The 14,492-nt window shown below is 30.6% G+C and overlaps 1 protein-coding gene across 8 annotated transcripts in view; it reads left to right on the top strand.

Moving 5' to 3' along the window:
- Positions 1-14,492, top strand: part of NOVA1 (NOVA alternative splicing regulator 1) — a 156,144-nt gene that overhangs the window by 111,206 nt on the left and 30,446 nt on the right. For all 8 annotated transcript variants that reach the window (XM_074289603.1, XM_074289602.1, XM_074289600.1 and 5 more), the window contains one exon: positions 6,104-6,270. In XM_074289603.1, coding sequence (XP_074145704.1) covers positions 6,104-6,270 — 167 coding nt within the window. The remainder of the gene's footprint in view (positions 1-6,103; positions 6,271-14,492) is intronic.

The raw sequence follows: 14,492 nt of genomic DNA on the forward strand, positions 1-14,492 counted from the left end.
GTGATTTGGAACACTCTTTCATATGAGTGGAAATAGTTTTAATTTCATCATCTGAAAATTGTCTATTCATATCCTTTGACCATTTTTCAATTGGAGAATGGCTTGATTTCTTATAAATTTGAGTCAATTCTCTGTATATTTTGGAGATGAGGCCTTTATCAGAACCTTTAACTGTAAAAATGTTTTCCCAATTTGTTACTTCCCTTCTAATCTTGTTTGCATTAGTTTTGTTTGTGGAAAACCTTTTTAATTTGATGTAATCAAAATATTCTATTTTGTGATCAATAATGATCTCTAGTTCTCCTTTGGATACAAATTCCTTCCTCCTCCACAACTATCCTATGTTCCTCTAATTTATTTATGATCTCATTCTTTATGCCTAAATCTTGGACCCATTTTGATCTTATTTTAGTATGTGGTGTTAAATGTGGGTCCATGCCTAGTTTCTGCCATAGGATAATTTCTTAAAAATATTTCTTAGGACCACAATTTAAACTTTTGTCATGGTTCACTCAGGGATTATTACCCCACCTAGTATTCATATTAATTTTTGTAACAAAGAAGATAGCAAAGTTATTTTCTCTTGCAGTTTTATGTTATTAAATTATACTTTAAAGAGAAGTTTGGTTGCTTCAATTGTATCTCTTTGTGACCCTATTTGGAGTTTTCTTGGCAAAGATACTGGAGTAGTTTGCCATTTCCTTTTCTAGTTTATTTTCCAGATAAGGAAAGTGAGGGAAAATTAAGTGACTTGCCCAGGATCACTCAGCTACTAAATGTCTGAGGTCAGGTTTGAACTCAGAAAGAAGTCTTCCTGATTTCAAGTTCAGTGCTCCCTCCACTGTACTACTTAACTGCCCGTATATTTTTAAGGAATACCATTGATGTGAACTTATTGCTAGATTTTTAAAATAATTTAATACATATTTTAAATACTAAATTTTTCCAAGCAATCTTGGCGTTTAAGCCCCATATATGACACAAATTGTCATTGGGACCCTAAGCAAGTCATTTAACTCCTTTGTGTCTCAAGCTTTTCTCTTCAGAGTATAAGTAGTCAAGCAGTAAATATGTGTATATTTAAATGCCTTCTGCATGCCAGAGACTTTGTTAAGATCTAGAGATACGTAAAAAGCTAAGAGGCAATCCATACTGTGAAGGAGTTCACAGTCTAATGAAACAGTTGTAGGTATACTTGCCTATCCCAATGAAATTGTAGGCCTGCTTCCCGTATTTGAAACAACAATCTCCAACTTCTTCTTATTTATATGTTCCCATTACATAAGGTTTGCAAGGTGTTTGTCAAACATTGAGTTTTCTAGTCTCTTTTCTGGTCCATTTTTAAGGTAGCCTTTAATAGAAATAGAAATAGCAACATACATATGTTTTTTAATTTGCCAAGTTCAAAAATAAAACCAGTTTACATTACAATACATGCAAAGAGATCTTAATCTCTCCTTGCCACTTTTTTTGGTCATTTCTTTAAAAAATAATTTTAATGATTTGTTTCAAAGATATCTTTAGATTTCATAGTACAAAAAGAAAATATTTTCTATATAAGTAACTTTACGCTTTGGTTAATAGTCTTTTATAGATAGTAAAAGCTACTTTTAACTAAAAATGATAAATAACTTGCAGTTTAGACTGTAATGGAACCCAAAAGCTTTTTAAATGGCCCCTTCTTTACCATCATTGAACCCCCCCCCAAATAAAAGAAACCTCAGCAATGCCAATAATTTTAATGGTTTGTTTTTGTTATATAGGTTGGCCATGTATCTGGCAATTTTTCTTTTGCCTAATTCCCTTTTATAAATTATTGTGTTCTATGCTGAGTGAAAAGCCATTAGAATTAAGTGGAATAACATAACAGTATTTTTTCTAAAAATTAAAGCAATTCCCAGTGGTGGATTATAATCTTCTATTTTTTTTTCTTTTTATGATAGTTTTAATGAGTGAGATAATTTAATCCTCAAAGAAAATGTATTGCAATTGTGAACTGTCTCTAATTTGTCTCACATACACTGTGTGAAATTTATTTTTACACAATTGAATTTCTTCATGGTTCAGTGATTTTCATTTACTTTCCACTGGCCTATCCAAAGTGAAAAATAGTGGAATCCGCTCTGATGTCTGATGTAGTATGTATTGCCTTAAATTGCAGTTGCTAAAACAACATAGATTGTAGAATCTTGGTGAGTCTGTGCCAAGATTGATGAAATTTTCTGTTTGGGTTTGACTGGTTTCTTTTCTCTCTTTTGACAGTATACATTACTGTAAGTGCACTTCCTGTTTGACTCCAGAAGCATGAGTAACTTGATCTGTGTTTTGTGTTGTCTGCTGAGAGAAGAACTGTTGTTGCCTTGATCAATCCTCATCCATTCTTGCCATTTAGCAGACAATTAATACATCCTTGTAAAGACTCCCTAGAGCATCCCTTTAGAATGGGATTATTTTACACAAGCACCACAGGAGTTAATTTTGTGGGGGTAGGGGAAGGAGATACTGAAAATAAAAGCTAGTTAAGAGATGGAAAAAATACATTAAGATCTCAAATTCACATTTATTGAACAATTTTCTACATACAATGATAAAAGGAATCATTGCTTTTTGTTAAAATGTTTTATAAAAGACAGCTATAAAAATAGTCCATTTTCATTCCTAACAATCTTGAATTGTACAATCTGTCTCCATGGGTATACAACTATTTCTGATTCTTCTTCCTGACTTGTAAGAGCAGAAACTTTTTGGAGAAAAAGAATAATATACATTCGTCATACTTTATATTTACATGTTATACACATAGAAATTTATATATTCACTGTTTCTAGATTCAAATATATAATTTATATAAGTATTTTTCAAGAGTTACTTGGAATTTTTAAATATAAGAGAATATATAAGAAATATAAACTTTGATCGATGTGAACAAATAAAAATACATATGTGAATTTGGGGAAAAAATGAAAAACTTTTAAAAGGTACCTTAAATTTTTCTTGTTTTCATCAAATAGCTATTTAATATAAAATTATGGTGTTTTCTGTAGTCCTGAACTTTTACAAATACACAATTAGTTTAGGAATATTAAGAAATACTGGCCAGAAATCAAAGATAAAGCAAATCAAAATTTGAAATTATTTTAAGATGTCTAACTAAAGCCATGAGACTTACTATATAAGCCATGCATGAAATTAGCCTCCTTACTCTGCATAGCTTGTAGATTTATACATTATGTTTACTGTTCTGCAAAATGGGTAGTCTTATAAAATGAAATGTTCTTGCATTTGTAAATATTTATTTGAAAGTTCTGTAATGCCATTGTTAAATTTGAAATATTTTAAATTTCTTACATATAGGCAAGATATAATTTACATGAAATGTGAAATTTAGAATCCATTACATTTATGTGCCAATATGTATTTATCACATATATATGATAACACACATTATTACATGTAATATTATGCTTTCACTAATTTGTGCACATTTGGAGTTAGTGAAGCCATATGTCTTGTCTTATGCTTACATTTAAAGTGAATTACTATCTACATCATTTAGGCACTGAGTCAACTTTATTTTTTCATCTTTACCAAATTCTAGTTCATTTTTACCTAAAGCTAGTATTTGTGAGTGACTTGAATGACTTTTTTTTTCTCTTCTGTTATGAAATGACCCTGTTTCTAAGAAGCAAAGGAATCTTAAAAGAAACTATGGAAGTTATCTTCAAATATTACAATATAGATCCATATAACTTGTTTTCATAAAATATGAATGAAAAAATTTAATTGCAAAAAAAATCAATTTTCAGAATTATTTTTATCAGGAACTTTGATTAACCTATTACAGATTTTTAGTAACTTCTAAATACCTTGTTTTATATAAGTAAGGAGGAAATCAGACTTATCATGAATGAGGTAACTTTAATAGGAATATATAATTATTAGAAGTACATATAATAAGAATAGGTAATCGACATTCTTGGTGAGGGAATGCTTGTCAATGCAAGTCTGAAATATTCTCTGAATATTTTTCCAAAATATAACATTTTAGAGAAGTCCAACCATTGTCTAGTGTCATAGCCAGTATATAAAAAATAGGAATTTTAAAACCAGTTCTTCCTAAAGTTGAGTTCTACTTTATGTGCCTGTATGCTACCATTATATGGTATGACTATATACACTAAAATAGTGTTATAGTCACTGATATTTAAGCTTTAGAAAGGTTGAGGTTTTATTAAGAATAACTTTGGCAAAATAGAAATACCTTTTCTCCTAAGTTAATGTCTGTAGCTGCCCAATTAAAAAGGATTTTTTCCCTTTTTTTCTAGATCATATCTATGAGTAGTAGAATATTTAACATTTGAAATATCTGATAATTTGAAAATGTGTAGTTCTTAATTCTAGTGAGTTTCTTACAGTAATAACTTCCTTCCAAAAATTGTATTTAATATTTCTAGTCCTAGTTGCCTAATTTTTTCCTCTTAATAGCAACCAGCAAATGTTTAATTTATAATGTTTAAAACTGAAAACCCTAGGAAAAATATCATTGCCTAAATATTTTTTTATATCTGATCATATCAAAAACCCTAAACTGATGTCTTAGGATATTACATAGATAACTACATTCTCATATTTAATACAGCAGAACACAAGCACTGACGGGTACTGTCAAACTAAAAAGGTTTCAAGTGTGAAACTAGAAAGAGAATTATATTTCTTAATCAATGAACAACCTAGTTAAATCCAGAAAAATCATCACTGATGAGATTCATTAGCTTCTCTCCTTTAAGTCTATTTGTCAATCCATATATTTGCTGCACATACTTTCCTGGTATTTGGAAATGGTACTTGGAGAAAGAGATTTAAAAGAACTATAGTTGGAATTCAGAGACCTTCATAACTTGGTCCCTTGTTATCTTTTCAGGCTTCTTGTACCTTACTCATCCCAATAATCTCTTCAATCTAGTGATGATAGTCTCCTTACTGCTCCTAGCACAAGACAATGCATGTTCTAGCTGTACTTTTTTTTAGATTGTCCTCCTTTCTTGGGATTCTCTCTCTATTTGGCTGCCCTGGCTTCTTTCAAACCCTAGCTAATATCCCACTTTTTTACAAAAATCCTTTCTCCATTCTACTTTGATGTTAAAGTCTTCCTCCCATTGATAATTTCGAATTTATTCTGCATGTAGAGCTTATTTGTGGTGCAGTCATTTGCACATTAACTCTCCACTTAAGATACAAGTTCCTTGAGAGCTGGTATTAGTTTTGTTTGTTTTGCTTTTATTGTTTTTTCTTTTTATACCCAGTGCTTAGCATAGTGCTATACAAGAAGTAGATAATAAAATTTTATTAACAAAAGCACATATTAGTGTAGCGAGCTGTTGTCTCCAGAAGCTGCTGGATCGCTCTCTGGGAAGAGATCTGCTGTGTCTACTCAAATCTCTCAGGCAGATTCTTCTTCCTGTAGTGAACCGTTGTCTCCAGGCAGTTGCTGTTAACTTTTGTCCAGAGAAGTGACTTCCCTTCCTGCAGAAAGCCCCGTCAGGCCTGATATAATGCAGAGACCTCTTCTATCTCTGGGTGTCCTCTCTTTTATCCTCCCAGAGAATGGGCGTGGGATAATGCAAGGGCTTCTGGGAAGAACCACTTCAGCCAATGAGCTTGCTCCTTCTATCAAGTCAACCTGAGTTCTCACCTTGTAATTGTCCAGACAACCTGAATTCTCACCTTGTCACTATCCAGACAACCTGAGTTCTCACCTAGTAATCCTAACATATTAGGCCTCTCTGAAGTCAATACCTTTGAACTGAACCGTAATCTAGGTGTCCTGAGTGACATCTGACCAGGCCTTACTTGAGTGACTTAAAATATAGTTTTTCCATACAGAAATGAGTAGGAAAGAAGGAACAAAATGAATGTAAAATAGACTTGCTACACCTTAATATTTTGACCCTCAAATGAAATAAATATGTAAACAAGTAATAAGCATTATTCATATTAGTCTATTTAATTAATTTTTAATATTATCAGCTAAGTAAATACATAGCTACCTGATTTTCAAAAAATATGAGAAAATTTTTCTGAATATTAATTTTTTTCTCTACAGGCACTACAGAACGGGTATGTTTGATCCAGGGAACAGTTGAAGCACTAAATGCAGTTCATGGCTTCATTGCTGAAAAAATTCGGGAAATGCCCCAAAATGTGGCCAAGACAGAACCAGTCAGTATTCTACAACCTCAGACCACAGTTAATCCAGACCGCATCAAACAAGTGAGTGTTTGGTTGAGAAATGAAAGAAAATCATTAGCAACTTAGTACAATGCACTTTAAACAAAGGGTTATCTTGTAAACCATTAATTTTAAATATAATTTTTAAATATGTAATTTTTTGCTTAAAAAGTGTTATCATAACTATTTTGTTTTGTAGTTGTTTGCCCACCCTAAAGCGTATAAACTACCATACCAAGGAGTAAACACAGATTTTTTCATTATAAATTTATATATTGTCCATTGACACATCTGATTAACTTGTAGGATTTTCTATTCATTTAAAACTTCATGACTCATTTTTTATCACTTATGGAAAAAATAAAACATGAAGAATAATAATACCCACAGATTTCCCAATACTCTCTTTTTAAAAATCATAGTTTGAACCTACAATATAGTTTTGAGTTTTTGTTTTTGTTTTTGTTTTTTGCCCATGAAATTCTAATTTGCTAATTCAACCCACTTATACATATTTAGCAAATCTGTATACATAACAATATTGTTTTTTTTTAATCAAATATTTTGTCCTGTATAACTATGTAGTTATTACATACAAGACACTATAACTCCATGTTAACTTTTATGAGAACAATTCTTGTAACCAAAAATTGAATTAGTTAATTCTTAAGATATTGAGGATGACTGTTTTAATTTAGGAAATCCTAAATAATTAAATGTGGTAAAATCTTGCCATAAGCTTTTTTTTATAATTTTTAAATTTGTTTAACACTGTATAATAGTAGTGAAGTATTGTACTGTATTTCAGCCTTGTTAGTTTAGGTACTTTAAAGTTGTGACCCGTATGTAGATACAATAGTATACCTTAGTGGAAAGGTGATTGTTATTTCATTGACCTAGACAATTAATTTATTCTTCAGATACTGTGTGTATGTATATAGGTATGTATGTATATATAGGCATACATACTAATATTATATATAAATACTATATATAATTAATTCATTTTAAAAATATTCATATTCAATATAGCTAGTAGAATGAAATTCTGTGCAGTACTTACTAAATTTGTATTTTTTAAACTGGTGAACTGATAGCACTTAAAATTTTCAAGTCTATTGTGTTTATTAACATGAAAATTAACGTAGTGAATATATTTTATTTAATGTATATATGTAGAAAATGAATTTCCTGATTAAATAGCAATTCAGAATCCAAAGTATTTTTATAGTAAATAATTGGTTTTATATAGTTTATATTAATTTTAATGTGAAATTCTACAATCTACATGTTTATGCAGTTAACCTAATATAAATTGATAAAATGAATGTACTTGTGTGTTAATGTTGAATTTTTGCTAACTTGATAACAGTAAAAAACATAGGTTTTTTCTGTTATCCTTTTTAGCATTTTCTGCATAATTTTGATTATGATGTATATTCAGAAATACTAAAAAACTTCATTGGCATAAAAATAATTTTAAACGTTAGTACTTTGGAAATAAAACTATCAGCTTGCCCAGCATAACTACATATATCAGAAGCTGGGTAAAAATTTCTAAATAGAAAACACCAAAGAGCTTAAGATTTTTTTGGAGCATCCCACAGATTAATAGAATTTCCACCCTAACAATCTACCCTCAATTTCTCTTCTCTCTCTCTTCTTCTCCTCTTTCTCCCTCTCCCTTTTCTTCTTTCTTTCCCGCACCCTTTTCTCTCTACCCCTCCCTCCTCTTTTCTCTGGCCTCTTATTGCAGTAATAAATGGTGAGGATATTGGTGGTGCTTGAAAAAGACCTGAATTTTGAAAGCAGTAAAATGGAGTTAGTAGGATGAAAAGTCTGATTTTTGGAAAAAAAGTGCTCCAAATAGCACTGCATAACTTTTTATGATCTATGTGTGCAATGATATATCCAGAGCTAGAAGAAACTTTGGCTTTAAAAAAAAATTTTTTTTGCTGCATACATTTTGCCCAAATTAAAGTCTACCTTAAATTGAAAACTTAGGCAAAGATAGACCACCAATTAAGAGCATTTGTCAAAATTTTGTTTTAATTAGTTGTAACTATTTAGAATTAAGTGCCACATTCAAAAATGTAGAAATTATGAAATCACTTTTAATTTCTATAAAACTGTTTATAAAAAAAAAAAAAAACTAGCAATATAGGAGAAGGAAAAAAAAGGTTTCTTAGTACCATTTTACAAGCTTTAATTGCCCAGACAATTTTAGATAATAATTCTTCCATGAGAAATGAAACCTTAACATTTGAAATTGGCACAATTGAAGTTAATTTGTCCCTTTATAGTCTGTTCTCTTGAAGAAGCAGCAACGTAACTAAAGAGTGGTCAAAAATAAATATGGAGTTGAATAATTTCTCAGTTTTCTTAAGTAGAGGCAGCATAATGCATTGGGAAAAGAACTAAATTGGAAGTTGGGGAGAGGGAGATTCTAATATTGGTTCTAACACCAGCCTTATAATTTGAGTTAAGCCACCACAACAACTTAATCTTTCTGTGCCTCAAGTTCTTCATTAGTAAAATGAGGGGATTGGATTAGATGATCTTTTAGGATCCTCCAAACTTTCAGGTTATATATTTCTAAATTGAAAGTCTATGTGTTTAAACATCTACAGAATTTAAGAGTGATAGCATATTAAAACATCTTCAAGTTCTCTGTCATTAGATATTTATTCTCTAAACGGTTCATTTATATAAATTTAAATTAGTATTCAGTTTGAAAGAATACTCTTCATGAATTTATTTATAGATTCAGAACTTGAAAAAGAAACTCTACTGCTTAGATTTTTAAAAAGTGTATGTAAATGGGAAAGCTTAGAGTTAGGAGGACTTGAATTCAAATGCAGTCTCAAATACTTAACACTTTTTAGGTGTATGACTCTGGGCAAAGTCATTTAACCTCAGTTGTCTCCCTACAAATAAAAAATAATAAAATATAAGTATATGTAAATTATATAATATTTTATAGTTAAAGCGTCGTTCTATTTAATGTTAAAGCCTTACACTCTTAGGAATTAATCACTTGGTTTTTTTTGTTTGTTTGTTTGTTTTTGTTTTTGTTTTTTGCTTTGGGCTAAAAATTTATATGCTCAGACCTGACATGATTCTTTAATACATTTTTCTAAAATTTTTGGCTAATACTTTTTGTTTTATTCATAAGTTTAGTGAGATATTAAACATACTGGAAAATAAACACTTTAAAATTCTGAAGTTAAAAGTTTCCCTAAGTTTTCCATAAATAACAGATGCTTCCAAAATGGAATTTTTAATGTTTAGGCTTAAGAGCCAGATGATATCTCTCATTTTTCCCAGAATAATAATTTGATTCTAATAATATCCAAGTAAGTTGGACTTTGGTAAACTGTTTAAATAACTTTAAATAATGTCTTTAAAAGATTTTAACACATGTTTTACATCATATTCTTTAACATGATTAAGTCCTAAACCACATTGTCTTATTGAGATATAATTAGAGACTGTTTTAGTTAACCAAATAGAGCCTACTACTTTTAATACTATTCATGTTGGCATTATCCTTTCTCATACAAGTCCTAGTTTATTAAATCATACAGAGTGTTTATGCAAATCTTTGAGCACAACAATGTAGTATAAGTTTCTTCTGTATTAACAGAAGCAATTTATCCCACTTCTGATTGCAGCTTCTGTGAACCATTTAGCCCTTGATTCTGATCAGCATTTATTAGAAACTGCTTTAGGAAAGGTATAAAGTATCACCTTTTTTATTCTTTTGTGCTAAAAAAAATGTCAAATTAAAATGTCAGCTTTTTTAACTTAATTATCACAAAGCATCTGATTTAAATCCAGCTAACCCAGGCAGAATTATATTGTATATAAATTCTCCTGGAAAAAAATATTTTTTTTGCAAAATTGGCATTATTATAATGCAATAGAATAGTATGGATGACTTTTCAATTTTAACTTTTAAGATTTATTACACTTAACCTTAGAGAGGCAGCATGGCATGGAGGTTACATTAGAAAGATGATCTCTAAGTCAGGAAAACTGGATTTTAGCTTCCTCCTCTGATATACACAGCCTTTGTGACCTTAACCAAGATACTTAACCTCTTCTATGCTATAGAATATAAGTTATAGAACATAGAGAGAGTTTCCTCATTGAAATATACCTATACTAATGAAGTTACATAATGAAGTCATTATGACTAATGAAGTAATATCCCACAAAAAAAAGGGATATGGGGGAATCAGCAACTTTAGAATACTTGATTCTAAATTGACTCACCAAATATAAGTTGAGAATTATTATGCACATAAAACTGTACTAGATGACTGGAAAGATATAAGAGAAATGCATGCCTTAGTTCTTTGTCTTCCAGATGCTTTTTTTTTCTGAGTCAAACAGTAGAAGTAAAGTTTAAGTTAATAAATGAGTAGTAACAGCAATAAATTCTGAAGTAGAAGAAAGAATGGAAAAGAGCAATTGGATTATTATCTGGGAAATTTTGGGGAAATTGAAGTAGACTTCACAGAATAGGTAAGAATTGGATAGATGTGGAGAAGGGAACAATACAGCATTCTATGAAGAAGAGGTTAGGAATGTATCATAGAAGACCACAGCTGAAAGTTACCTTAGAGTTCATCTAGTCCAGCTCCCTCATTTTATAGATAGGCAAATTAAAACCCTGAGTAAATGACTCATTAGCTAATCTATGGCAGAAACAGAATTCAAAAAATCCTATACAAAAAAAGCATAGGTTTCAAAACTGACTAGAAATGTAGAGATCATCTAATCTAACCACCTCATTTTGCAAATGAGGAAATTGAGTTCCAGAAGTGATAAAATAATTGACCCAAAGTAACACAAGTTTTGAAATTCCAAATCAAGATTTGATTCAAATCCAGTAATATCAAATTTACTTCTCTATTAACTTTATTACGTCATGTTTGGTAGACAATGAGAAAGACCACCTTTTCCATATTGGAGGATTTATTATGGAAGAAATAAAATAAAAGCATGAACAGAAAATTTAATGTGAGGAAAAGAGTTTGATCACTGAACCAAAACTTCTCTTAAATCATGATTACCCTTTTGAGGGAACCCTCAAAAGACAATGAAAAACCATGGTGATTAAAAAAAGAGTGCTTTAAAAGGAAAATTAAAATGGTGGTTGTTTTTGATCACAGTAGTCTGAGAAATGGATAAAAGTACAAAATGGTATCTCAGTCCTATCTATACCCCTTCCTCTATAGGAGTAGTAGCAGTGTCAGAATAGTGATAAGATTCGCAGTTTTTAAACCAGTTCCAACTGCTAAATAATTTTTGTTGAAGAATCAGCAAGTGAATATGCTATTAAAGGTTCTTCTAAACCATATCTAATTTGATATTTTAACTATAAATGAAATTTTGAAATAATTAAGTTACATATATATATGAATGTGTACCTAAAGGCAGTCATAATTCTGCCATGCAATAATTTTAGCTTATATGTCAACATTTGTTACAGGGAATTAAAGAAATTAGGGATATTCTATAAGTTTACCTCCAAACCAAGTCACTATATACTTTGAAAACTAGTGACGTGATTTAGAAGTAGGTATAGGAAAGGGCAATAAGAAATATTTTGAAAGATTTGGTTAATTATTAAGAAATGATCATAAATTTCATAGATTATTCAGACTTCTTATATCTCTATTTCATGAACATATTCTTCATGAAAAGAATTGAACATGAAAAAGATTAAATACCTAAAAATATAGAAAGAAATGGACTATCTTGACAGTAAATAATTGGTTATTGTTATGAAAGTTATTAGAAATAAGCTTTCTGTGTACATATCATCAACTGCTAAAGTTGATGGCAACAGGTTTCTTACGAGTTGCCTTACCTGTGGCGAGGCAAAGATCAAAAAAAATACTTGTTTAGAACGTAAGTTCATTTGCAATTGAGAAAGAAAATTGTGAGCAGAATAACATACAAAATTATGAAAAGCACTTAAAGTAACATATACCATATCATCCTGAGAGCATTTGTATATGAGCCTGGAAGGAAAATAACAAAAAAAAATAGTATAATCTGCTTTCTGCGTAATTCTTCTTACTAGCAGCAATAATGAAAACCTCATATTTGGACTCTAACCTCTCAATACCTAATTATTGGCCAATGGCACTTAAAAGATGAGGTTAAGAGTTGCTAAACTTGTTCATATACCAATAGAACAGTTTGTTGGTTTTTTTTTTTGTTTGTTTGTTTTTTTCCTGGAGGTAGCAAAATTTCTAAGGTTCTAAGGAATAAGCAGTGAGAATTTTTGAATCCCAGGCTTCCAGAAGAGTCATGGAAATTTCTGAAGCCTAAACGACTAGAAGAGTAGGAGATTATACACATGGCCCTGAACATGAAGGATAAATAAGGAACTGAGACAAGGAAAAGAGGAACAAAACTTGGATTTCACTCGCTGTTAATATTGTGAGTTACTCGGATTTTGTGAGTTATTCAGATTTTGTTTCCTTCCAGGAGCTGTCTAATTCCCTAGGGGTATGTCATAAGGCCAGAGACTTTTATAGGTCTTTGTGTTGAAGGTGAGACTTCACAGGAAGGAATAGAAATTTTTGCCAACTGTTCATTGGCTACTTGTGAGTCTTTTATGGTTTATTTGGATTGGTGGAGAGTGTTTTCTCTGTATTGAAATAAAATTTGCCCTATATCTAAATGGTGGAGATGGGAGAGAAAGATACTCAGAAATTGATTTTCAAGATACCTGGAAGAAGGAAAGAATCTACAAAAAGGAAAGGATTTTATTATCAGAAAATGGAACTAAGAAGACATAACAACCACCAACCTAAATGGATAATTTTTGTTTGCTAAAAAAATCTTTTTGAAAATGATATGCATCAAGGGTATACTTAATGAACATATGACTAAAGAAGAGATTAACTTTCACAAAAATTTTCCCCCACAGCAGACTATGTCTTCACAGTTACACAATTGACAAATGTAGTGAATATGAGATCCTAGTTGTTTGTCTTGCTTGTTGATTTAAAAAAAAAAAAAAAAACCAAGTTGATTCAGTAGAATAAAATGCAGCCCTAAAGACTTTTGTAATTTACAAAGTTATCTTCCTTTCCTGTTAAGATGAGGTTTTATGTTAAACATGATTAGAAAAATAACGTTTTTTAATTATACATAAGCTCATTAACATATTTGCCAGTTTTAGGAAGGCTATTCGTTCTATGCAAAATCCAAATATAAAATGTTCAGTATTGACACAATTTTTCCTGATGCTTTAATTTGAGGATAACACTGCACTTGATTGAATCTGACCTTGTAGTTCTAATAGCATTTTCTCAAAGACTTAGAGGCCTAAGCATCCAATGAATGGGAAAAATCTATAAATGTTTTTTGACATATGCTTCATTGTTAACCTCTTTTAACTGGTCTCTCCATATACACACACACACATATATATCCTGGGAAAGCTCTGCAGATGACCCAAAGTTGCTCCTTGCTATGAAAGCCCATATTTTAAAAGCAAATTTTCTATCAGTGATGCTACTTAGCTTCAAATCCCCAAATCCTACAATGTCAGAAGTACAATGATTAGTGATCCAAAAAACCATGAAAAGATACCATGGTAGATATGAAGCTGTAACCTAGAGCAAATGATGACACTGACAGAAAAAAGAACATATATGAACAAATTGGTAAGATGGCCATATTTTGATAATGAACAATAGGCTGGTAACCTGTTTCACTTTTATCTAAAAGATACTAAAAAACCCATTGGCTTTCACATTGGCTAGGTCCTTTACTATTTTATGGGACTTTTTGTTATTGCAAAATTAAAATTAAAAGGTGTGACTGGGAAATTTTCTACATTGTTGAAAAAAATGTCTCCATTAATGATACAAAGCTATGAAAATCTTAAAAGTATAAGCTAATGATGATGAAGAAAATAAAAGAATGTTAAAATTAGAAGGGACTTTAATGTGTTTTGTTTTTCTGCTTTTTTTTTCCTTTTTTTGTTTTATTTTATCAAGTTAAACTTATATGTGAGCAGAAACTTTCACAACAATGTCTGTTCCAAGAGCTATAACAATTAAGTACTGAGTCTTTCTTGAAACAGGTTTTTTCATTTTTTTACACCTTTTAATTAAGTTTTTCCTTTTGATGAGCCATAACATCTCTTGCAGAAATTTTGACCAGTTGTTCCCAATTGTGCTTTAGGTGCCCAAGTAAAACAAGTTGATTCTTTTTTGCATATGACAGCCTTT

Source organism: Sminthopsis crassicaudata, chromosome 2 (assembly GCF_048593235.1).
Source record: "Sminthopsis crassicaudata isolate SCR6 chromosome 2, ASM4859323v1, whole genome shotgun sequence".
NCBI lineage: Eukaryota > Metazoa > Chordata > Mammalia > Dasyuromorphia > Dasyuridae > Sminthopsis > Sminthopsis crassicaudata.